This window comes from Halichoerus grypus, chromosome 1 (genome assembly GCF_964656455.1).
Source record: "Halichoerus grypus chromosome 1, mHalGry1.hap1.1, whole genome shotgun sequence".
Classification (NCBI taxonomy): Eukaryota; Metazoa; Chordata; class Mammalia; order Carnivora; family Phocidae; genus Halichoerus; species Halichoerus grypus.
The window spans coordinates 174,476,782-174,504,689 of NC_135712.1; the positions used below are offsets into that span (position 1 = coordinate 174,476,782).

General features: G+C 36.2%; 1 protein-coding gene across 2 annotated transcripts in view; it reads right to left on the bottom strand.

Moving 5' to 3' along the window:
- The window catches only part of CNTN6 (contactin 6), a 292,999-nt gene that overhangs the window by 210,778 nt on the left and 54,313 nt on the right, over positions 1 to 27,908 (bottom strand). For both annotated transcript variants that reach the window (XM_036079841.2, XM_036079849.2), the window contains exon 2: positions 19,623 to 19,759. In XM_036079841.2, coding sequence (XP_035935734.1) covers positions 19,623 to 19,677 — 55 coding nt within the window. In that variant the 5' untranslated portion in view covers positions 19,678 to 19,759. The remainder of the gene's footprint in view (positions 1 to 19,622; positions 19,760 to 27,908) is intronic.

Consider the following 27,908-nt stretch of genomic DNA (forward strand, 5'->3'; position numbering starts at 1 on the left):
CAAAGCCCAAGGATCGAAGGAAGACAGTAAATTTCCCAGTTGACTGAGTTTAAAGATCTGCCCTTAGAGATATGAACACAATCTAGCAGTCATGAATACATTGGTCACTGCTGCTACTTCAACTGTTACTACTAACACAGCTCTTAGCTCCACTCCTACTGTGATCACTAGCTATCATTTATTGAGCACTGTGCCAAGCATTCTGCACTCTTATATGTCTATAGTAATGTGAATGTGAATAGTAATATGTCAAACTCACTCTATGAAGTAGTTGTTATCTCTATCATAAAGGTGAAGAGACTGATGCTGAGAAAGGTAGGCAATTTTAGGGTAGCCAACTACCTGAAGGGCAGCAATGGGATTTGTACCCTGGTATGTCCTTTTCCAAAGTTCATGTTCAATGCTAAGTACATGGCACTGCATTTGAGGAAGGAATAAGGGAAGGAGAAAAGAGTTGGCCATGGGATATGTAACTTCTGACACTCTGAAGTTGATTCTCTATGTCACCTGTGCTAAGATTTGGGTAATACAAGCAATACAAAAAAGAAGTATTTTTGAACTTCATATAAATGTTTTAAGTTGCACTTTGATTATTCTGATTTATGCTAAGACCTCAATCTGTATCTTCCTGGGATATCAAATTCTTGAAATCAAAGGGCTCTAGAGATCAAGCATTTCCCCTCCCAAGGAAGTTTGCAATTTAAATAGACACTCTGGGTTTTAGACTCAGTTCTGCTATTAACTGAGAGTCTTAGGAGATAGCTTTACTCATTTTTTATAGATAATGGAGAGAATGACATTTTTCCTTTCTACTTCATATCTTTGTTAATTGTTATGGTATAATTAAAGAATTTTAATTATATAGTATTAATAAGAATATTAAAAGTAACCCTTTTCTAATAAAATTAAAGATGAAATATAACTTGGGCTACATATATAACTCGATAGTTCTAAGAAAATTTACAAAAGAGCTAAGTATTTGATTATTTATCAAAGTCAAAATCTTGGTGGTATTTGGAAATTTAGAATGGCCAAGGGTTGTCAAATAAAGTGAAAAGTTCAGGGAGTGGGTTTGGGGTCACTGTTGATCAGTTGGGACAAAAGCTGGATATGAAGAAAAGGACCGAGCACAAGCTCTTAGCTTATCTGTGTCTCTCTCACAATTCCTTACATGTAGCTTTCAGAGAAATGTGTCATTTCTACCTTCTAAATTTCACTCAAATTTCCTTTTTGGTCAACTCTAACCTAAAACCATACAAGGAAGGGAAATTTAGGAAGTGTAGTTTTAGCTAAGCCAAGTTTGTCAGTCCTTCTTTCTTCTGGATTCAGATTTCTCCTGATCATCACTCAGTTTTCTACTGAAAAGAAGCAGTCATGGAAATTGAGAAGAATCAAATGATTATAGATTGGCTGTTTACCTTCTTAACACATCAGCTGTTAAACATGTATTTCAATCTGTCTGCCCGCATTAATAGTTTGTTTGGAGTGTCTGGGTGTCCCACTGAATTAACTGATTGACCACATTGACAGACAGGCAGACTAATCAATGAGCTCTGGAAGCTGGGACAGGAGAGTATAGCACAGCCTTAGCCATGAAATTGTGGCATTCGACAACTCGACCACAGCACTGGAGTTTAAAAATAAAAAGCATTACTCATGTGTGACTACACTCCATTGGTGATGCTCTTGAAAATAATTTCAAAATAACATTCAGAAAATGTTTGATGAAAGAACAGCACAGAGCAATTCACTCATAATTACCCAAGAGAATAGCCTAAGATGGATAAATGAAATTCATAGATGAGTCCCAAAGTGCCTTTTAGCCGAAAGAAGCGGTGCTGTACTTGTACATTCTTTCATCAGAACTATTAACAAACAGTAAGTTGTGTAATGCTTTTCATTTTAGAATTACTGAATATCAAAACTGTAAAGGATTGTGGTCATCTTCTGGTACATGGATTACAAACTCAAATGTCACCAAGGGCCAAACTAAATAGGCTAAAAGGCCAGTCTTCAGACACAGATGATTATCCCTGGTCTGACTTTACTTCTGCCTCCTTTTTCTATTCCTGTTCTCATTTGAAATGATTTTGATGTTGTAAAAATAAAGGCAATATGCAGATGCAAAGAGGCAGAATATCCAGGTAGGTGGTAAAGAGAAAAACCCAGCAATTGAATAGGAGATGATTTTCTGGAACCAGTTCCAAAAAAAAAAAAAAAAAAAAAAAATCCATCTGCTGGTTGTAGTGAGCATAGCCTAATGGACAGACTTGTGGAATCACTAAATTGTACAACTGAAACTGTAACATTATTTCAATAAACTATTTTTCAATACAAATAATAATCTGTTAAAAAATAAATAAAATATAAAATAAAAACCCATCTGCATCATCAATCCTCATGTGCTTTGGACTCTGGAAATATCTTCTCCAACACAAGGCATGGTCCAGCTCCAACAGATATTTTATCACACAACAGAAAATCATTTGGCAAATTGTCAACTTCTACTTAAGAGAGAGTGAAAGTCTGGGTAAGCAAAATTAATGTATGGCCATGAACTTACATATATCAAATTATACTTATGGCCTTGGATTCAGTTTAGCAATACTACATGAAGAGTACAAAATGGAAAGAACAATTGGCAATTATTAAGAGACACAGTAGCTATGAGTTTGATTCAGATAATTTGCCCCAAGAAAGCACTCTTCCTTCAATTATACGTGATTCTGAATAAGACTTCTATGAAGAGGATGGGGGATTTGCACTTCCCTCTCTTTTCAGTTGTACAATTATGGCTGTGTAGAGCTCCAATCACAAATGTAGCACTTCCGTGTACTTTGATATAAGTGCTTTTTATAATTTTGAGGCATGCAAATACAGGTGAAACACACAAAAACAAACAAATCTCCCTGCCCTTTTGACATAAGAAATAATCATTGTTTCCTGGCTCAATGTTGAGAACCAATTACAGAGCTGGTGAGCACTTGGGGAGGGTTTTGTTCTTTGTTCAAATGTTGGTTTTAGCTTTGTATGTACCAAATCTCTCCATTGTGAGCTTCTGGTAAAGTGAGCAGACAACACCTTTTGTTAGGTGCAAGCTTTAGGAAATGCAAGTTTGATTTATTAATTATGAGAAGGGAAAGAAATTCTCTTCATCTGTTTTTTTGATAACTTATTAGGTATATTTTCAGATTGAGATTTTTTTTTTTGAGCAGCATCAAAATCTGTTGTTTGTTTCTGAAATTAGTACTAATTCTGTAAGGTAAACAAAATATTTTGTACCCTTTGATTATGTGAGGTGATGGATATCTTAAATAGCTTGATTAAAGTAGTCATATCACAATATTTAAGGATATGAAAGCATCCCATTGTACTCCTTAAATATATACAATTCTCTCAATTACACCTCAATAAAGCTGGAAAAATAAATTAAAAAATTAAAATATATAACCTCCAATGCCCATCAAGAGTAGAATGAAAGATAAACTGTGAAAGATTCATACAATGGAATCATAAAATGGAATACACCAATGGGAATTAGCAAACTCCTATTATACACAACAACCTGGGTGGATCTCATAGAGTTAATGTTAAATTTAAAAAGTCAGATGCGAAAAAATACATACTGTATGATTTTGTATGTATTATAATCCTACATATTAATACACATGATTATAGATACATACAACACAGAGAAGTTTAATATTACACAAACTTTGCATATAAAATATAAAACTGATCTATGTGATCAGAAGTCAGTTAATAGTTATCCTTTTGAGCCTCAACTGTAATTGGAGGGGCTTCTGGGATGTTGGAAAAATTTTGCATCCTCATTGGAGTGTTGGTTATATTGGGTGGGTTCAATTTATGAAAATTTATTGAACTGACACTTAAACTTAATCCTGATGACCAAACTGAGCATGATTAAATCTGAATTGCAGGGGGTGGGTTTCTGGCACAGGATTTTGAAAGGTCCTCACATGATTCTTTAAAATATACTAAGGTGTTTCTTTGAGGGGAAAAAAAAAAAAAAACAGAAAAGAAAAGAAAGGAGAATAAAAGGAAGGAAAAGAAAAGAAACAAATGGCAATATAGCTGCACAAAATCTGTAAAATTCAGAGGTCTTTTGAACAAAATCCAGCCCCTTAACATGACTTATAACACCGTGGGTAATTTAATCTCTCTCTACCTCTGTCCAGCCTTCTAGTTTTCTCTGATTCCAACTCAGTGAAGCCACATGAGAGAGAAACAAAGTGAAATCAGCAGAGGAAATATCCAGATAAGTTGCCGAATTACAGAATTAGTTACATAGCAATAGGCAACTGATACATATATCTACAATTTTAAGTAATGGATCTGTAGGACTGCATGTGTGTTCTTAAGGTTTGCATAATATTTTAATGAAATCAGATATAGTAAATCTATTTTCTCAATTTTACCTACTTTTGCTTTAATCACAATTTTTCAAATATGACTACTTTTCTATCTCAAATATTCCCCGTTATTCTGGTGAGTTGAGAATTGCTGTAAGTGCAGATGGTTTTCTATTTCCCTGTGACTCTTCCACATAAGACATATCCTTTTCTTATCTTTAAAATGCCTAATCTCAGAAGGAAGAAAAGATGGCAGAGGAGTAGGGGATCCTATTTCAACTGGTCCCCAGAATTGAGCTGGATATCTACCAGACCACTCTGAGCACCCACGAAATCAGCCTGAGATGTAAGAAGATCTGGATCTCTACAAACAGAATATCGCCAGTGGTTGGTTTCGAGGTACGAAGCGGGGAGCCGTGATTCTGCGGGCAGATATTGGAGGATAAATGGCAGCGGGAGGGAGCCTGGCCATGGGGATCCTACACCGCCAGTGAGCAACAGCCTCGTGCGCTGGGGACGGGGCACAGACTCGCAGACCCCTAGTGGCGGGGAAAGGACTTTAGGGCAGCCCCCAGACAGAAACCGGAGCAGTGGGGTTGCGTGTGAGAACTGGGAGTGGCTGGCGGTTTTAGAAGCACAAAGGGCAGAGACGTGCCCTGACCTGGAGGCAGGACTGGGGTGCTGCGGAGGGGTGCACAACCCAGGACTCTGCAGTTTATAGCAGCACAGACAGAAACGGAGATAGTGTGGCCTGGAGAGCTCACTGAAGAACAGACTGCGATCTCTTTGCTCTGAGGCAGAGGGTTGGAAACGGTCTCTTCTGCTCTGACTCTTGGAAGACACACAGAAAGCCACCAGGGAAAGCCACCAGAGAACAAAAGCCCCAAAAAACTGATTCCCACTGAGCCCATCCCCACCACAGAGGGGCAAGGCAACTCTGCCCAACAGGGTTGCCTGAGTAACAGCATGGCAGGCCCCTCCCCCAGAAGACAGGCTGGGAAAACAAGAGGCCAGCAACCCTAAGGTCCCTAGAAAACAGGTGCATCTTGCTTGGGTTCTGGCCAATAATTTGGACTCTATACATTCCCTCAACCACCCATCAACAGAATGACTAGGAGGAGGAACCCCCAAAATAGAAAAGACTCAGAGATTATGACTTATGCTGCAGATTTACAAATGGATGCAGATATAACCAAGATGTTGGAGATGGAATTCAGGCTAGCAATTGTGAAGACAATAGCTAGAATGGAGAAATCAATTAATGGCAACATAGAGTCTCTAAGGGCAGAAATGAAAGCTGAATGGGCAGAACTTAAAAATGCTATCAATGAGATCCAATCCAACCTAGATAATCTAACAGCTAGGGTAAGTGAGGCAGAAGAACAAATAACCAACCTGGAAGACAATATAATAGATAAAAAGAGAAAAGAGGAGGCCAGGGAAAAACAAATCAGAATCCATGAAAATAGAATCAGAGAAATAAGTGACAACATAAAGTGTTCCAATGTCAGAATAATTGGAATCCCGGAGGCAGTGGAGAGACAGAGAGGACTAGAAGATGCATTTGAGCAAATTGTAGCTGAGAACTTCCTTAATCTGGGGAATGAAACAAACATTTGTGTCCTAGAGGCAGAAAGGACCCCTCCCAAGATCAAGGAAAATAGGCCAACACCCCGGCATGTAATAGTAAAATTCGCAAATCTTAGAACCAAGGAAACCATCTTAAGGGCAGTTAGGGGGAAGAGACTCCTTATGTACAGAGGGAGGAACATCAGAATAATGTCAGACCTATCCACAGAGACCTGGCAAGCCAGAAAGGCCTGGCAAGACATTCAGGGTACTAAACGAGAAGAACATGCAGCCAAGAATACTTTATCTGGCAAGGCTGTCATTTAGAATGGATGGAGAGATGCAGAACTTCCAAGACCAGCAGAAACTGAAAGAATACGTGACCACTAAGCCGGCCCTGCAAGAAATATTAAGGGGGTTCTATAAAAGGAGAAAGACCCCAAGAGTGATATACAACAGAAATTTACAGGGACAATCTATAAAAACAATGTCTTCACAGGCAACATGATGACAATTAATTCATATCTTTCAATAATCACTCTCAACGTGAACGGCTTAAATGCTCCCATAAAACGGCACAAGATTGCAGATTGGATAAAAAGACAGGACCCATCCATATGCTGTCTACAAGAGACTCATTTTGAACCTAAAGATACATCTACACTGAAAGTGAAAGGACGGAGATTCATCTTCCATGCCAGCAGACCTCAAAAGAAAGCTGGGGTAGCAATTCTTATATCAGACAAATTAGATTTTTAAACTAAAGTCTGTAGTTAGAAACACAGAAGGACACTATATCATTCTTAAAGGGTCTATCCAACAAGAAGATCTAACAATTGTAAATATCTATGCCCCCAACATGGGAGCAGTCATCTACATAAGCCAACTGTTAACCAAAATAAAGAGTCATTTTGATAACAATATGTTAATTGTAGGAGACCTCAATACTCCACTCGCAGCAATGGACAGATCATCTAAGCAGAAAATCATCAAGGAAACAAGAGCTTTGAATGATACACTGGACCAGATGGACCACATAGATATATACAAAACATTCCACCCTAAAGCAACATAATACCCATTCTTCTCGAGCACACATGGAACTTTCTCCAGGACAGACCACATACTGGGTCACAAATCAGGTCTCAACCAATACCAAAAGATTGAGATTATTTCCTGCATATTCTCAGACCACAATGCTTTAAAACTGGAACTCAATCACAAGAAAAACTTTGGCAGAAATTCAAACACTTGGAAGCTAAAGACCACTCTGCTCAAGAATGATTGGGTCAACCAGGAAATCAAAGAAGAACTTAAACAATTCATGGAAATCAATGAGAATGAAAACACATCAGTCCAAAACCCAAGGGATACTGCAAAAGTGGTCCTAAGGGGAAATACATAGCCATCCAAGCCTCACTCAAAAAAATAGAAAAATCCCGAAATCACCAACTAACTCTACACCTTAAAGAACTAGAGAAAAAGCAACAAATGACGCCTAAGCCACGCATTAGAAATCATTAAAATTAGAGCAGAAATCAATGAATTAGAAACCAGAAACACAGTAGATCAGATCAACGAAACTAGAAGTTGGTTCTTTGAAAGAATTAATAAGATCGATAAACCACTGGCCAGACTTATCCAAAAGAAAAGAGAAAGGACCCAAATCAATAAAATTATGAATGAAAGGGGAGAGATCACGACTAACACCAAAGAAATAGAAACAATTATTAGAAATCATTATCAACAACTATATGCCAATAAACTGAGCAATCTGGATGAAATGGAGGCCTTCCTGGAAACCTATAAGCTGCCAAGACTGAAACAGGAAGAAATTGACAACATGAATAGGCCAATAACCACTAACGGGATTGAAGCAGTGATCAAAAACCTCCCAAAAAACAAGAATCCAGGGCCTGATGGATTCTCTGGGGAATTCTACCAAACATTCAAAGAAGAAATAATACCTATTCTACTGAAGCTGTTTCAAAAAATAGAAACAGAAGGAAAACTTCCAAACTCATTCTATGAGGCCAGCATTACCTTACTCCCCAAACCAGGCAAAGACCCCATCAAAAAGGAGAATTTCAGACCGATATCCCTGATGAATATGTATTCCAAAATCCTCAACAAAATCCTAGCTAATAGGATCCAATAATACATTAAAAGGATCATTCACCATGACCAAGTGGGATTTATCCCCGGGATGTAAGGGTGGTTCAACATTCACAAATCAATCAATGTGATAGAACACATAATAAGAGGAGGGAGAAGAACCATATGGTCCTCTCAATTGATGCAGAAAAAGCATTTGACAAAATACAACATCCTTTCCTAATTAAAACTCTCCAGAGTATAGGGATAGAGGGAACATTCCTCAAGTTCATAAAATCCATCTATGAAAAACCCACAGCGAATATCATCCTCAATGGGGAAAAGCTGAGAGCCTTTCCCTTAAGATCAGGAACGCATCAAGGGTGCCCACTCTCACCACTGTTGTTCAACATAGTACTAGAAGTCCTAGCAACAGCAATCAGACAACAAAAAGAAATAAAAGGTATTCAAATTGGCAAAGAAGAAGTCAAACTCTCTCTTTTTGCAGACAACATGATACTTTATGTGGAAAACCCAAAAGACTCCACCCCCAAATTACTAGAACTCATACAGCAATTCAGTAATGTGGCAGGATACAAAATCAATGCACAGAAATCAGTTGCTTTCTTATACACTAATGATGCAACTGTAGAAAGAGAAATTAGAGAAACGATTCCATTTCCAATAGCACCAAAAACCCTAAGATACCTTGGAATAAACCTAACCAAAGTGGTAAAGGATCTATACTCTAGGAACTACAGAACACTCATGAAAGAAATTGAAGAAGACACAAAAAGATGGAAAAATATTCCATGCTCATGGATCGGAAGAATAAACATTGTTAAAATGTCTATGCTACCCAGAGCAATCTATGCCTTCAATGCCATCCCCATCAAAATTCCAATGACATTTTTCAAAGTGCTGGAACAAACAATCCTAAAATTTGTATGGAATCAGAAAAGTCCCTGAATCGCCAAGGAAATGTTGAAAAAGAAAAACAAAGCTGGGGGCATCACGTTGCGTGATTTCAAGCTATATTACAAAGCTGTGATCACCAAGACAGCATGGTACTGGCACAAAAACAGACATAGACCAATGGAACAGAATAGAGAACCCAGATATGGACCCTCAACTCTATGGTCAAATAATCTTCGACAAAGCAGGAAAAAATATGCAATGGAAAAAAGACAGTCTCTTCAATAAATGGTGCTGGGAAAATTGGACAGCCACATGCAGAAGAATAAAACTCGACTATTCTCTAACACCATACACAAAGATAAACTCAAAATGGATGAAAGACCTCAATGTGAGACAGGAATCCATCAAAATCCTAGAGGAGAACATAGGCAGTAACCTCTTTGACATCGGCCACAGCAACTTCTTTCAAGATACATCTCCAAAGGCTGAGTGAAACAAAAGCAAACATGAACTTTTGGGACTTTATCAAGATAAAAAGCTTCTGCACAGCAAAGGAAAGAGTCAACAAAACAAAGAGGCAACCCACAGAAATGGGAGAAGATATTTGCAAATGACACTACAGATAAAGGGCTGGTATCCAAGATTTATAAAGAACTTCTCAAACTCAACACCCAAAAAACAAATACTCAAGTCAAAAAAATGGGCAGAAGATATGAACAGACACTTCTCTGAAGAAGACATACGAATGGCTAACAGATACATGAAAAAATGTTCATCATCATTAGCCATCAGGGAAATTCAAATCAAAACCACATTGAGATATCACCTTACACCAGTTAGAATGGCAAAAATGGACAGGGCAAGAAACAACAAATGTTGGAGAGGTTGTAGAGAAAGGGGAACCCTCTTACACTGTTGGTGGGAATGCAAGTTGGTACAGCCACTTTGGAAAACAGTGTGGAGGTGCCTCAAAAATTTAAAAATAGAGCTACCCTATGACCCAGCAATTGCACTTCTGGGTCTTTACCCCAAAGACACAGATGTAGTGAAAAGAAGGGCCATATGCACCCCAATGTTCATAGCAGCAATGTCTGCAATAGCCAAACTGTGGAAAGAGCCGAGATCCCCTTCAACAGATGAATGGATAAAGAAGATGTGGTCCATATATACAATGGAATATTACTCAGCCATCAGAAAGGATGAATACCCAATTTTTACATCAACATGGATGGGTCTGGAGGAGATTATGCTAAGTGAAATAAGTCAAGCAGAGAAAGTCAATTATCATATGGTTTCACTTATTTGTGGAACATAAGGAATAGCATGGAGGACATCAGGAGAAGGAAGGGAAAAATGAAGGGGGTGGAAATCAGAGGGAGAGATGAACCATGAGAGACTATGGACTCTGAGAAACAATCTGAGGGTTTTAGAGGGGAGGGGGGAGGGGGGATTGGTTAGCCTGGTGATGGGTATTAAGGAGAGCACGTACTGCATGGAGCACTGGGTGTTATACGAAAACAATGGATTGTGGATCACTACATCAAAAACTAATGATGTATTGTATGGTACTAACAAAACATAATAAAATTAAAACAAAAATAAATAAATAAAATGCATAATCTCCAAAGTGGGGCATAAGGAGTATACAAGGTGAACTACTGATAGTGAGGAAAGAAAATGTTAGAAATTCTGTAAGTGTTTATTTTGTCTATAATTTTAACATATACATATTTTGTTTTTTAATGTATATAAAATAAATATCCACACATTGGATTTATATGCTTATAACTACTACTCCTTTATTTGTTGGTCATAAAATTTGGAGAATTTCTCTTTAAGTCTTATTACACTCTGAGCAGAAGCTGGCCTCTAAACACAACTGACACCAACTTAAAAAAAAAACAAAAAAACTGTTACATAAATTTGAGTCTGTGTCAAGAAGCGATGTCTTGAATAAATACTGAACAAAATTTTCATCTGAGCTTTGGATTCTCATCATAAACTCTGCTATTTTCTAGCCCTATGGTCCTTGATAAGTCTTGTACCTCTGAATTTCAGTTTCCCCAGCTAGAGAAGAAAGATAACAATCTTTTCTCTACTCACTTTCAAGCACAGATGGAACATTGCACATAAAACACTTTATAAACTATAAAGCACTAGGTATAAAGTGTAACTAATCAAATATTAAAGGTTAGTTTTTATTTTCCCTTTAGAACTGAGCATTCCATCATTATAAATTTATTTTCAACAAGAGTAAATATAATATATTTCTCAGAATGAGTACATATTTGAGAAAAATGATGTCTTTTTAAACAAAGTTTGTGGAAATAAAATCCATTTCGTGGAGTAAGTATTAGGAAAAAAGGCGAATTATATGTTGCTTGGAGGATTTTTCAGAATGGAGGTCACATTTGAATGTGGTTGAGAAAGACTGGATTTGACTTCATTGGAAGGAACAGGATCTGAAGAAGGGCAATGCAGGTGGAGACATGCATATGAGGAATGGAAAAAGTGCAGAGATCTCATTGATAGTGCAGTCTGACTTAAATGAAGGATACATGAAGGAGAGAAAGAGAAGACATGGCCCAGGACACAGGTTGAATTAAATTAATTGGAGAACTTTCAATATTTGTTGAAGGAAATTGAATTTGAATGCTTGATTAGACAGTTTGAACTTCATAGGAAATGGGATCTGTGGAGGTCTTGACACAGAGTAATGACAAAATCCTCTGTGCTTGATGAAGATTTGCTTTGATAGGAGTCTGTGTCAATAAGCTATGTCTTCGGAAAGATATAGGGGACGCCTCGAAATAGGGAGAACACATAGGAGGCTACTACAAAAGTCTAGAGGAGAGGTAATGGGGGATTGACCTGGCGGATAACCCTGGAACTGGGAAGGAATGGATAAATACATCCTGAGATGAAATACAGCTCAAAGGTTTTAAATATTCAGATTATCTGTGACACAATAACAGTGGGTATCTGCTACCCAATAATATTAAAATAGCACTGGCTGTGTGTCAAGTATGCTAGTCCTTGAACAAACAACACTGAAATTATGCCTGTCTAGGTCAAGTGTGCCTGAGCAAACATCGTGTGTTCAGTATACACCATCGATTTTTTTAAAGAGTAAAAAAAGTGCCTGAAACCAAATGATATACTGTGATTAAAATGCATATTTTTAAAAGTAGATTCTAACAATATACAATAAAATTCTAAGTGTTTGGGGATATTGGATTACCCTTAAGTAGTTTTGGGGGCTTATTTTGGGAGGTCAATCATTTATTAATTTATTTAAAAAATATTTATTGAGTGCTTACTATGTGTCAGACATTCTACTATGCATAAGAGATGCAGCCACATACATAAGTGGAAATATTTTTACCTGCATAGAGCTTGTATTCCACTAGATGTAGACAGAAAATGGAAAAGTAATCAACAAATGTATAAGTTAATTCCAGATAGTAACAAGTGCATTAAAGACAGTAAAAAAGGTTGATAAGAGTGACTGGGACCAGTAGTGGGACCAGGTGCTGGCTACCTCCATAAGTTTCTTTTATTCTTTTTTTTTTTTTTTCTTCTTCTTTTGATAGGTTTCTAAGAGATCATTCCATTGAGGTGACTAATTGGAGATGGGCACAATGGAAAGAGCCAGGCATAGAGAGATTTGAAGAGTGCTCCAGGCAACTGAACAAGAAGAGAAGAAGCCTGGAGCAGAGAACAATCTTGATATTTCTGGGAGCATAAGAAAGAATTATGGCTCTAGTTCAGTGAGCAAAGGGGAGTTTAGTATAAGTTGAGATGAAAAAGGCTGAAAAAAAGTCAGATTGACTAGTTTCTTGCTAGCCATAAGGAGGTTGATTGGAAGTCTCAGGGAAGTTTTAAATAGGAGAAGAAAAACTCTATCAAAAATGCCCATGTTATTTTCAATTACTGGTTAAGCTATTTATGGTACCCTTAAAATAAAAATATTACCTGATGTTATCACCTCCAGAGAAAAGTTGACCCTCTCCTTCAAAGACTTGGAGTTGAAAGCACTATGTCCTACATTCCCATCTACTAAGGGCCAACATTCCCTATAGAATGCCTGATCTGCATACCAATCATTTCCTTCTAGTGCTGACAAAACAGAAAATTTTGTTCTACATTGTTATCAGTCCTAAAAAACCATTTCATTTAGGGTCTAAGAATCAATTACTTTGGAGGAAGATTTTATAACCATATAAACACCTTTATCAGTAGGCATTGCATAAAAATGGTGTTTTCAGCATTTCTAAATTGGGCCATCTCTATTAGAAATTGCAAAGATGTCACTTGGCTTAAAAATATAGCCCGGTGTTCCATTCCTAAAGGTGCTATTATGCTAACAATAAATCTGAACAAGACCGTAGGCAGAGTGTGGGTTGTGATGTACTCAATATTCATCACACTCTGACCCAAAGGAATATCCATTATGTGCTTCTGGGATCCTTGAGCAAAGCAGGTTTATTACACCTGCCAATTTTCATGGATTTGCTGTGTGATACATCGTCTTCTTTGAAGAAATCTTGGTCACAGTACATATTTCCATTCTTGCGGCTTTCTCTCTCAGGTAGTTCATTTACTCTGGTTCTCAATTCAATAGAAGGTTATGCTTGAAACAGAGTAAAATTCAAGCAATCACAAATACTTTTCAATGTCTCCTTATCATAGTCCTCTGATTGTGAGTGTTCAGAAGGAGGTAGATTTTCTTCCAGATTCAATTTCAGGCTACTCCATTCGCAAAACGGCAAGCTATGTAAAAATACTGACACACAGGTGTTTTTTTTTTTTTTTCTTTATTGGGATAAGCCCTAAAAACAACTTTATTCAAATTTAAAAAATCAGTTACTTTGGGAGAAGTTTTGATAATAATATAAGCACATTTGTCAGTAGATACTGCATGTATATGGTGGCAGGAAAGACATAATTCCTAGTCTCCGTTTATTTCTCAAGAGTAATTAATACAGAGGAAGAAACCAACTCATTAGACCCTGATGACATAATACAATAGTTAGAATGCCTAAAGGAAGCCTTTAATACTACTCTGCCAATAAATAATACTAGCTCCATGTTCACTTCCTTGAATTATTCAGTTTCTCTCTGAAACAAAAATGAGTCTCGCAGTGAATAACCAGTATTTCTTCAGGACTGACCAAATAGGTTTTCAAGTCCATAATTGTATAAGATATGTACAGAGTGCTCAGCCATAACAAAATAAATACAAATGGCACACAGATAAGCCAATTACATTTATGAACCAAGTGGAATGTTTAGAAAAACTATCATTTAAATGATAATATTTTGTTAAAATAACAAAGTTAAAAATAGAAGTTCTTAAGATGATATGAATTTTGCATGCCATGGAAATAAAATTCCTTATAACTAGTGAGGGTTGTTATTTCTTATTATGTTCTATAATATAATACCAGCCATCAGCCTTCATTGGCACTATTCTTAAGGACTGCCAAGCATGTATTAGGCATTGGGTTTAAAATTACACTGTCTCTAAACCCAGATGACCCAAAACAGACACAGCACACGATTCAGCTGATTATTACTTTTATCCTATTATTTAATGTTTAAAAATTTTTTACAATTGTCACATTTTTAAACATGAAAACTTGAATTTTGCAATTTGCCTATAATTTATCAAATTTTACAAAAATTCATAGTAAAGTGAAAGATCTAAAGAAACTTGGGTTTCTCACACTTGTGATATTCTACCATCAACAGAACCTGATCCTACATGGTTTTTGGTTTCTTCATTACACCCACTATAGATTTGCTTTAGCTACTTTGTTTAATATGTATCTTAAGAACAAAATATTTCTTTGTGAAAACTTCCTGTGCATTGTCTAAAAGAAAATTAGAGTTTTCCTCCATTTATCAATGTGGTCTCCAAATTATCCCATTAATATTTACGTTTTTCCTACCCTAAAGACATGCACATGCCTCAGTAATTTGGGGGCTAAAAATCAAACTTCTGAGTCTATACTAAACCTGTTGATGCTTTTTTTCCTTTCAGGAAAAACTGTGTCTTTTTGTCATTCTTTTATTTGTTCTGTTCCTCATTCCCAGCAGTGAGTAGGCATTTATCCCAGGTGGAATTCCATGTTCAGCCTAACCTTAGCATCTTCAGTGATTTACATCAAAAACAAGTTTTCTAACCTGTACTAGAAAAGATTCTTTCTGTCACGAGGGACAGAATCTCAGTGTAAATTAGCCTTAAGTGAGAAAGGGACATCTTATTGGCTTATCTTACTTAAAGTTCCAAAGGTAGAATAAAAAAACTGTGCTTTTCTTCCCTTGGATTGTCCTGCTTCTGTGTTAATTTCATTTTTAGGTGGACTGTCCCTTTACAGTGGCCATGGGTACATCCTTCCACTAACTAGAACAACACAAATGAAATGCCTGTCATTTTATTTTAGCAAAAATCTAGAGATTTGCTAGATAAAATACATAAGTAGATTGAAGGTTGAAAAAAGCAGCAGATGTCCTCTTCGAACAGTTCCATGTTATGTACTTGCTACTATGTTGTTCACATAGCAACTTGCACTTAATTGCATATATTGACTTACTTGCTTGTTTCCCCTTTTAGACTATAGGGTGAAGGGGGCAGGGACCAGAGCCCTCTTGTTGTTGAAAGGCAACATCTAGCTCAGTGCCTGGAACATATGAGCTACTAACACATGTCTGTTGAATTGAATGGAACTGCTTTCTTTAGTTTCTTCGATAAGTATTTCTAGACCATCTGCTAGGTGATGAAGAAATAGTAGAGAATATAGCAGACAGAAATCACTGTCCTCATAGAGTTTCCATTCAAATGGTTTGAAACTTTTAAATATTACTAAATATTACTAGAAACCCTATGACAATAACATAACACATATTTATTGGGATAGACTAGACCAGTTGTTTCTCAGAGGAAATGATATGACCAAATTTTTTCTATTTGATGATAATCCAAATAGGGCCAACAACACTGAATCTCATTCATTCATTCATTCATTCAACAAATGTTTATTGAATCCCTGCCAAGTGCCAGGAAGATATAGTCCCTGCCCCCTGGAACATAAGGTCTAGTGAGGAAGAAACATACTGCCTTGGTTTCCTATGGCTCCTATAAAAATTACAACATGGTGGCCTGAAACAACACACTTATTTTCTCACAATTCTGGAGGTCAGGGGTCCAAAATGGGTTTCACACGGCAGAAACCATGGTATCCAGAGGGCCACACTCCTTCCAAATGTGCAAGGGGTGAATCCTTTGGTTCCCTTGCCTTTTCTAGCTTCTAGAGTTTCATTCCTCTCATTCATTGGCTGATAGTTCCCTCCTCCATACGTAAGGTCAACAGCATAGTACCTTCAAATCTTTTTCTGCTGTTTTCATATTGCCTTCTGCTCTGTGTCCAATCCCCTCTGCATTTTTCTTATAAGGGCACTTGTGATTTCCCACACGGATTTTTCAGAATGATCTACCCATTTCAAGATCTTTTTAAATTAATCATATCCTCAAAATCCATTTTGTTATTTATTTATTTATTTTTAAAGATTTTATTTATTTATTTGACAGAGAGAGAAAGGGGGAGAGAGAGAGAGAGCACGAGCAAGGGGAGGGGCAGAGGGAGAAGCAGGTTCCCTGCTCAGCAAGGAACCTGATGTGGAACTTGATCCCAGGACCCTGGGATCATGACCTGAGCCGAAGGCAGACGCTTAACCAACTGAGCCACCCAGGCGCCCTCCATTTTGTTATTTAATGTAAAATTCAATTCCAGATACTAGAACCTAGATATTCTTAAGGGACATTATTTAGTGTATCTCACACATTAATGGAATAATTTAAAAGTATATGATTAGCAGTTAGTATCTTAATGAAATGGGCCTTTGTTTTCTCACAATATTGAAAAAATACTAAGATAGAACAATAGAACTTTTAAACACTCAAAATTTAAAAAATGTTCCAGAATCATAATATATGCCTAGATGGACTATGATTTATAGTAAAGGCTCAAGGGCTTACGTCTATAATAAAGGTGGTAGAAGAAGTTGTAAACTTAATGAAAACAAACAAAAAGAAAACAGGTGAAGAGTTTGGGGGCAAAATTTTGTTTTAATTTAGAATCTAGGGGGTGCCTGGTTGGCTCAGTTGGTTAAGCGACTGACTCTTGGTTTCAGCTCAGGTCATGATCTCAGGTTTGTGAGATGGGGCCCCACATCCGGCTCTGCGCTCAATGCAGAGTCTGCTTGTCCCTCTCCCTTTGCTCCTTCCCCCTACTTTCTCTCGCTCTCTCTCAAATAAATAAATAAATAAAATCTTAAAAAATATTAGAGTCTGGGAAGATTCAAAATATCAAAATTTTCAAAAGATTATACCTGTGAAAATAGGAAGGAAAAAGCAGATAACTGTAAAAGATTGGTTAACCTTTCAGAATTAATAAAAAGTAGGTTTTGGGAAAGCAAAGAAGATATTATATATATGCATAGAAATAGCACTTCGTCATCGGATAATCTAATTTTCCAAACTACCATAGTATTTGCAAGTAGGGAGACACACCATGAGGTCTCTAAAAAAACAAAAACAAAAACAAAAATAAAAAACAACAACAAAAAAACCCAAACAAATTTAAAGCAGTGTTCTGTTGTGTATATCATTATCAACATCCTTACCTCTGGAGCATTGTTTAGCTCAATTTTATTTAAATAGCTATGTCTTAAAAAAAAAAAAAAGATCCAATCTGCTCTTTCACAGGGATATTGTGCACCAAGGACATATTATTATTTTTCCCTTTAGACTAAAGCAAAAGGACATGTTGAATTACATCCAATTTGGATAAATAAAGTTAATAGAAGAATTGGAAGATTTCTCAGATCTGATATGCATTCTGAGACTAATAATTTATTTTAACTTAACACAAAAGGTCTTTTAGAGATACTAGGCTGATTCAATATACATATTTAAAGAGCAAAATGTTAATGCTAAATTTTGACAGGAAGCTGAAATGTAAAGTTGGAAGAGAATTTCTTATTTATACACGTATAATTTGGGGGCATCTTGATGATTCTGCTCTGCCCTTTTTTAATCTATTACCAAAAAAGAGACATTATTATTTACCTCTGAATCTTAGTTACAGAGAGTTAGAAGTGACATGAATCAAAATAATGTTATCACTTTGAATAAATATGATTGTAGCACTTCTAAACACTGGATTCTCTAGTGTTAAAAATACCTTTATTTATATGGTTTTCTGATGCTAATAGTTGATTTCTACATATTTTAGCATTCTCATAGGTTTCAAGATTAGTACATCTTTCCATTTCTTGGAATTGCTATCAAATATGTGTCTCTTATAATTGCTGCTTTTCTGGCTTATAAATTACTATGTTGGTTTCTGTGTTCTCCCAATATGTTACTGGTTTTTGTTTTTGTTTTTGTTTTTGTTTTTTTACAAATATATGAACTTCAAAAGTATCCATTATCACACAATTGGTGGGAAGCAGCATGATATGGTAGAAGGGCTACTCTGACAGGGAGATAATCTAGCTAATGTCCAGATTCTGTGAGAACTCAAATAGGTAAACTTGACAATTAAGAATAGAACTCTACAATCTTAACAGACCATGGCTGATGATTTAGAAAAAATGGCCACTATTATTTCCTTTTTTATTTCCATGCCCCTTTATATTATAGTTTTGCAGTTTTTCTATCAAGAGATGAAGATATTTCCAAACCTCTTGAATCTGGACTGGTCTTGTGACTTAGAATGGTTAAAAGGATATAGCAAAATGACACTGGGCCAGTTGCAAGTCTCAGCATCATGGTATTTTGCATGCTCCTGATTTCTCTTGGCACTCTGAGCAGTCACTATGTGAAAGAACCCAGGGCCATAGAGGATGAGAGATCACTTGAACCAAGGCCGAGGCAGCCCACTTGTCTCAGCTAAGAATGTCCTCGACCAGCGTAGTCCCAGAAGACCCAGGAGCTGACCACAGATGTTATTCATCCAAGCCAAAACTAAAAGAACAGCCCAAGTGAGTCTACCCTGAATTGCCAACTTTCAGACTTGTCAACTAAATACATGGTTATTTCTTGCTTTAATCTACTTAGATTTGGGATGGTTTGTTACACAGCAAAAGCTAACTGACACACCAATATTAATAGATCTAGGTTGAGTAAAAGAACATGTATCATTGAAATGGAAAGAACAATTTCAAAGGTTACTTCTAGTTTTGATATAACATTCTATATCACTTTTTCTTCTATTTCAATATAGCTTTTTTTATACCAAATTTTAAATTTGAGAGAAAATAGGTATTTCAACCTTAATTTGTAAAGACTTAACTATACAGGAAATAAAAAATAACTATTCTTCATTGTTTATTGATGCAAAAATCATTTAATTGCATCCTTTTACAATAAAAATTTCATATTTGACCATTTATAATTGAAACATTAGTTCTGTTTAAAAATAGAGCTTGATGCATTTTTTAAGGATTCTATATTAGCCATAGAAATTACCTTAAAATTTTTGTTTATCACTTAATAATTCAAATAACATAAGTGTTATGCATTTAAAAATTGCTTCACATATTGAAAAAAATAAAATGCCAATAGATTATCAATCAAAACTCATAAATAGAACACTTTACCTGCACAAGTATTTATGAGTGGCAGCAGAATTACCAGTTTCCATAGCAACCTCATTTCCACTTTCTAAGGTCAAAATTTCTCCCATACAATCAGCAGGAAAAAAAAATGTCTATCTTCCAGTCAGTATCTCAAGAGTCTGAAAGAAACAAAATTGTCATGAAATGACAAAAATACAAACATGAATACTTAAAAATGTATACGAATTTTTGTTATTCAAAATAAAGCAACCTAAATGTCTACCTTTTGTGTATATATATATTTTGCAAAGTTTCCATAATTTCAATTCATATTTCCATAATTTCAGTTCATACCTTAGATACACATGTCATTTGCTATGAGATTTGATGTAGTAGATAATGGGGTGGAATGCAATTCAATTGAATGTATTATATAGATTAAAACTTTCAGTAATATAATTTTGAGTTAAATGCTTTTGATGTGTTAATGAGGATTAAAAACATATTAAACCAACTCCTGTAATTCTGTTGCTGCTCTTATTTTTTATTCTATGCCATTAGAAATAGGATAAAATATTACTCCATCTTATATGTATTAACAGTGATTTTATAAATTTCATGGACTCTTCTAAGTTTTTTTATTACTATTTTTGAGAATATATTCATTAAGAAACACAATCTTTCCTAATGTTAGTACAACTAAAACTAATATTGTACTACAAAATTTGTGCAAGAAATGAATTTCTGAAAGTGTTATCTTTCAAATATGAGACATGCGTTTCCTGTGGTGTTACATCATAATTTTCTCTAATTTTTTTGACAGTTAAGCTATCTGATGATAAATGAAATTAAGATGAAGTGTTTTGTGTTCTTCACTTCAAAAGAGAAATCTAATAAGGAGACTCTTAAAACTCATGATCTCAAAAAAATATAGAGAGAATAAGTTCAGAATACACTCAACTAGGTTACATTTAATAAAATGATATATATATCAAATGATAGGACCCTTTGGGAATTTTTAACTTACACATATATATTTCTTGTAACTTCAAATACTTTTGGAAATATGTGGACTTTATATGTGATGCTAGCAGATAATGAAATTTTGAACATTTCCTGATATAGTTTTAAATTTTAAAACTCTTTTCTTTCTGTTGCTAACTACTTCAACTAAAGTAAAAAACTGACTATATTCAACTTAAAGTTTTTACAAAATCTAAGTTAAATGTTTTCAAATTTAATCAAGGAATAAAAATCCAAGGTAAAATAATTAATATTCAGTCCTGCCATCTTATGAGAGACACAGACATTTAACAAAAGAACAAAATCAAACACAGATATATACATTGGTGAATGTTTATGCGTGGTAAATATGGTAATGTTTTGAACTAAAAAATGAAATCTATGAGATCTATGGGCTGGGGTTCAAATAGCATTTTTGAGCTGAAGCTTGAAGGACAGGTAGCTCTTAGCCAGGCAAAGAGTGGGTGTACATGGTATGGGGGTGTGTAGGTCTGAGGGATTAAGATGGGTAAGGATGAGGAATGAGACTAGCAGTCTAAGCAAAAGGGAAAAAATAGGACATGGTCCTGAGGCAGGACTAAGTTTGCATTTTCAAAGACCTGAAAAAGAACCAGTTCATGACATCAGAAGGACAATGGCATGAGACAAGGTTGAAAAAGGAGAAAGAAGCTCAAATATGCAGGGCCTATAGGCCATGTTAACAAGTATGGATATCATACTTTCAAATTATAATTGAGGATTTTAAGCAGGACAGATGCAATTTAAATTACATCTTACAAACATCACTCTGTTTGCTGTGGTGGAGAATGGAAGGGGTGGACTGAAACGTGGACTTACACAGATAAATGATGAGGTTACTTTTGCAGTCTAAGAAAGGGATAATGATGGTTTTGACTAGAGTAGTGGAATCTAAGATAAAGATAATGTGATCTCTGAATAGCCTTCCTTCCTGAAATCTCTTGTCCTCTCCATACATGTGAATATTACACGCAAAATTATCTTTCTAAAACAAAGATTTGGTTCAATTATGCCAGCATTCTGAAACCTTTGCTCATTCTCTACTGCATAACCATCTAAAGTTTTTGGAATGGTATTCAAGGTCTTATACAATGAATTTCTATCTGTTCTTTTCCAGCCAGATTACTCAGTAAATACTTCCAGTATAGGCACAAGGATCTACTCTCTATTTACTCTGCATATGTATCATACACTGTCTCTGTATGGATGCTCTTTGACTTGCATAGAATTCCCCATTGGAGCATACATCTCTCTTAAAAACCATGTAATGGTAACATGACCATACATCACTATTTTTCCCTGACAGTTTCTGTTTATCGAAATGTCAAAGCACAGGGGCGCCTGGGTGGCTCAGTCGTTAGGCATCTGCCTTCAGCTCAGGTCATGATCCCAGGGTCCTGGGATCGAGCCCCGCATTGGGCTCCTTGCTCTGTGGGAAGCCTGCTTCTCCCTCTCCCGCTCCCCCTGCTTGTGTTCCCTCTCTCGCTGTCTCTCTCTGTTAAATAAATAAATAAAATCTTTGAAATGTCAAAGCACAAATAGTAACAGTACCCTTTTCCTCCTCCAAAAAAGTCCTAATTTACAAGATAAATTATATGACCAACTTATTTGATGGATATTCATTATTTTTCCAACCCAGCAATTCCTTCCCCTTCTTTTGATAAAAGCTCTGTGACCTTCTTTTGAGGAACCACTTCCCTAAACACCCTCAGTCCATATAATTGGAGTGGGATTGCCTCCACCTTCTAGCTTCCAGGATGAGGATGTAACCAGGGCCTTGTCAATCAGAAATCCATTTAACTCACTGTAGTGTTTTATAAAAGGAGGGGCACATAAGCCAAACCAATGACAGTCAAAACCAGGACCTTTGTCAATATTATTAAGATGATTAAGTTGCTAATATAAAAATCTGTTGATCCAATGTAATATAATATTTCACTAGGGCTGTCTTAACCCAATTTTGTAAACATGGCTAAAAACTCTCAATTCCCCTTGGCAGACAGTTTACTAAGTCCTCACCCCAACTATTTCTCTTACAGGATCTAATACTCCTGGGTTAAATTGCACACAAACCCAATTTCCAGCAGTGTCCAGATACCTAACATTCAGGAACGGTTCCTTCTTCCTTGGGCTGGTATAATTATTCAAAATACCCAATGTCACAGAAGCCCACAAAATCTAGCTAACCTTACCCCACCTGATACCCATGAGCTGCTTCTTACTCTCCTAGCTTGCTTATATCCTGTCCCTGGGTACACTCCCCTGCATGGCCCTTGTCTCATCTGGATCTGTAAGAAACAAGAGTTCTGCTTCATCTATCCCAGTTTTGTATATCTGAGTGTTATTGTGTTGTATTCTGCCATTCAAAAAACCTATAATCATACCTGATACCATGAAATTATGAAGCCATCGGCTATGCTTACACCCCTGGAATTTCCAGATGTGAACCAATAAAATGAAAATTTGCCTAATCCAGTTTGTGTTGTATGTTTATCTCTTGCAACCAAAATCATCTGAATAGTTCATACATTCTTCACCCTGAATTTATATGAAGTATTTCTCAAAGATGCCAGAGCGAACTGACTGATATATACCCTCTGAGACTTGTATTTATCAAAGGCTCCATTGTATTGCCAGAATTTTCATACCTTACCTTGAAGATAAACACCATATATAATACTTGCTCATAATACTTGGTGTGGTAGGTTTAATGTAGAGCTCATAGTTATTCCATAATATGTGCTTGGTTTGTATTTGGTAGGCAAACAATCTAGTATTACCAAGAAAAAGACTAAACTGGGAACCTAGAGACATTGTTTCTGCTGTTGTCTCTTACTCTTAACCAGCTGAGTAATGTTGGGTGATTCATTTATAATCACAATGACTGACATTTTCCTCTTATGAAAATGGAGGGGTTTGACCTAGAGATTACCTTTAGGTTTCTTCCAGCTCTAATATTCTAAAATTGTTTGATTCAACCCAGTGTATAATTTCATAGCAAATATTTCCCTTTACCATCTGAGTATTTACCAGCATCCTATAATGGGCAAAAGCCCAGGAGATATTTTATTTGGCAAAACTCTATAAAGATAGGTTAATAGTTATTATTTATACATCGGTTGTCATTTGTAAAAGTTCCATTTGTAAAAGTTTAAATTACATGAGGAAGGAGAGTACTCTGGCTCAATGAGAGCCATCCAGATGAGAAGAGTCTGGTTATTTACTCACAGACAAATGGCCTAGAAATATTCAGTAGGTAAAATTTATGCTGGTCATTGACACACAAAGTAGCCATAGGAATTATTTCTAGGTTCCTAGAATACTAAAGATTGCTTGAGGTAAATAAAGAAAGCCAATATATAAACTTAAAAGAATTTCCAGAAGCTCTAAAAAAGTTTCAAAAATGCATCACCAGGATTTTGTTTTAGGTGAGGATTTTAGGCCATGCAATCTTTTAAATATCATTTTGACCTGGAAAAGTGGGTGTCTTCGTTCATGACCCAATTGCTAAGATCACTATTGTATGTTTACTGAACAAACTTTGTCCTCTCTAGACCATGGTGTTTCTTTTTTCTCTCATGGAATTTCTCAATGCAAAAGTATTAATTTCAAACACTTCAACAAAAGAATATGCGTAGGTTCGGAATTCCTTTCTTGCAATTCCAAAATATATTTTTTTAAATCTCTGAAAATTAAAATATTGTTTTAAGTTGGATGGCAAAATTCAGTGGGTGGTAAAACCTGTCCTGAATTAATGTGAGGTTGTTCAATCTGTTTTATCCAACCTATTATAAGTATTTACATGTTTTGCTGCTAAACCAGAAATGTTGGTTGATAGAGCTGTTGCCCACTGGAGGTGTTGTCTAAATATATATGAAATTATACCACAATGTCTTTCTAAAGGCTAAAATAGGGATCAGCAAACTACAGAATGATGACAAAATTTGGTATCCTGTCTATTTTTGTAATAAAGTTTCCCTGGGACCCAACATGCTTGTTTATTTATGTACTGTGTATGGCTATTTTTGTGCTACAAAGGCAGAGTTGAATAGCTCTAGCATATGAGACCATATGGCCCTCAAGAAAACACTGATTATCTGACCCTTTACAGATTTAGTTTCTGGAAGTTCTTTTGCTCATCCCTATCCTAATATATTCTAAACTCTAAAATATATTTGGCTATAAAGCTTTCAGGTAAAGGATTGTGGCACTGTATTTCTTTAACCCTATGTATATACACTCAGCAAAAATAACATCTGTTTAGCGGAAAAAAATGGGTCCTGAATTTTGAAGTAGCTTCAGCCAGTGAGTGTCCTGCCTTAAATTGACCTCTGTACCATGTGTTGTTGACAAGCATCTGACCCCAGAAAACAGGTAAGAGAAGAATTCAGAAACAATTGCTGTGACTGTGAGGTCACACCCAACATTAATTATTCTTAACCCAGACAACACTAACAGTTTCTTTGTATGGGTCAGAATAATTGCTTTTTTAATGTCCACAATAACCAAACTATGGAAAGAGCCAAGATGGCCATCAACAGACGAAGATGTGATACACACACACACACACACACACACACACACACACACACACCATGGAATATTATGCAGCCATCAAAAAAACAAAATCTTGCCGTTTGCAACGATGTGGCTAGAACTAGAAGGTATTATGCTAAGCGAAATAAGTCAATCAGAGAAAGACAATTATCATATGATTTCACTGATATATGGAATTTGACAAACAAGGCAGAGGATCATAGGGGAAAGGAGGGGAAAATGAAACAAGACAAAACCAGAGAGAGAGACAAACCATAAAAGACTCTTAATCTCAGGAAGCAAACTGAGGGTTGCTGGAGTGGAGGGGGGTGGGAGGGATGGGGTGGCTGGGTGATGGACACTGGGGAGGGTATGTGCTATGGTGAGCGCTATGAATTGTGCAAGACTGTTGAATCACAGACCTGTACCCCTGAAACAAATAATACATTATATGTTAATAAAAAAAAAGAATAAATGTTTTTTTAGAATTGGAAAGCTATCACTCAATCTACTCCTTGGCTATAAAACCATTCATCAGTCTATGAATTGCATACAATTGCCAGTAAACAAGGAATTAATTGGGAAAGTCAAGTATTGGCTAAGCCTCAAGCAGCAAGGAAATTCTGGGGGGGCTGTTGTCATGTTCAACTGTGGTATTCAAGCAGATATGGAAGACCATGGGATTTATCAAAAGAGAAAAATTCTTTTTCTTTTAAAAAAGAGGTTTCCAACTTCTGTTTGTACTGGGAACTAGGGACAGGAGTTTTAGAAAAAGGGGGGGCAAGGTGTGGAACCCCTGGGTGACTCTGTTAGTTAGGCATCTGACTCTTGGTTTCGACTCAGGTCATGATCTCATGGGTGTGGGATCAGGCCCTGCATCAGGCTCCGCGCTCAGGGGAATCTGCTTAAAAGATTCTCTCCCTTTGCTCCCCACCCTTTAAAATAAATAAATAAATCTTTTTTTTTTTTTTTTTTTTTTTTAATTCAGGGTAATGTACATGTGTAGCTCTGTAACAAGCCTTTGAAAAGGGCTCATACAGGATTCTAGTGGGTACTCCCCAACCATACGCACAAGCTTCAGAGAATGCTTAAGGTGACCTAATATATCACATTGAAGGACAGAGGAAAATATGGGAAGTTATTCTTGTCCAACTCTCAATCTGATGCTCTTTAATAATAGAAATATGTAGGTGATACCAGTCTGGGTGATGGGAGAATTATTATACACTCTTTATAGAAATCCCTAAGTGAATTACAAATTATAACTGTTCCTTACCTCTTCTGTACTATCTGAAATGATTTTCTCACTCTGATAGAAAAATCAAAACAAACTACTGCTACTACTGAATGGCTTGGTGATTGGAATGGCTCTAAATACAGGTAATAGAATGGCCCATGCAGGAATATTACTTAAAATATTGGCCAACTTCTCTCTCTAATTGGGTCTCGCTTATGTTGCTTTAGCATGAAAAACAAACCATTGTTGAAAGTGCATTAGTTCTAAGGGCTTTATTCTTCTTCTGCTTACAGCAACACTGCTTTGACATTAAAGAATTTTGTAGCAGAGATCAAGATCCATTTTCAGATCGTGTACTCGTCATCAGAACAAACGTGCTCAGCACTAATTGCCCTTTTGTTTTTAATTGACCAGTTAATTAACTGCATCAGATAAATTAAAAATCCCAAATCCATTTTCTTCAGGTACCTTCACTGTCGTATTTTAGTGTGATCAAATTCCACTGATGGACAGAAAAAAATATGCTTAACAATTTTTATAACAGATTTCCAACCTCAGCATTCATAGAGTTATTTACTATCAAACTAAATCAATAATAAATTAAAAACTGAAATATTTATGATCTGAAAAAAATCTGGCTTGGACTAGGAAATCCCAACTGCCATTAAGTCAGGCAAAGTAGCAAGATAAATGGTACCATCACATTCTTTGTTTTCAGAATATAATGCTATCACTTATGATAATTGTTATGTCAGCTCTCAAAATAGGCAGTCATAATAGATGATGGACTAGTAGAAAGATAGAACACAGCGTGTTTAATGCAATCACAGAAGTATTACTTCTTTTCTTAGAGGAGGCATGATTACATGTTAAGTTGTTAACAGCATGAAATAAATGCAAATATGTTTGTTATGAAAATAGAATCATTTGTACATTTTTGTTGTTGTTATCAGAGCAACCAAGCTGTAAAACTCAACTTAGTCTTTAATACAGTTGATCTCAGACGACTTTTGCTTGAGGAGTCTCACTGAAACAGATTAGTGTGGAAAAACTGATTTTCTAACTGCTAAAAAATAATATTTTCAGTGGATTGCAGAATTTAAAGAAACTGTATAGATAAGATAGGCCAGCCCTTTGCTTGCATTGATGAGGACACCGAGGCCTAGAGCAGGTAAATGTTTATTCCAATTCAGTTCAGGACCTAGAATAGATTTGGGACTTCCGGCACAACCCTGACAGCGGGTTCTCCTTACTAGTTATTCCTCTTGATCTGCGACACAGGGCATGCCACCCAAGTCTAAATAGCTTCAGCTTCTGTGGGTCCGTTTTCCCAAAAGTAAAATATGGGTAATTATACCAGAGAGGAATGCCCTCGGTGTTTACATTAATCAGAATAAGAGAATGAAGGATGGGTGATACTAGTTTGGAGGCTTTGTAATGTCCACTCTCCACTCCCAGAAGGGTGACAAGAAATATCTGTTCAGCCAAATCCAAGTTTATTAGACTTACTGCAG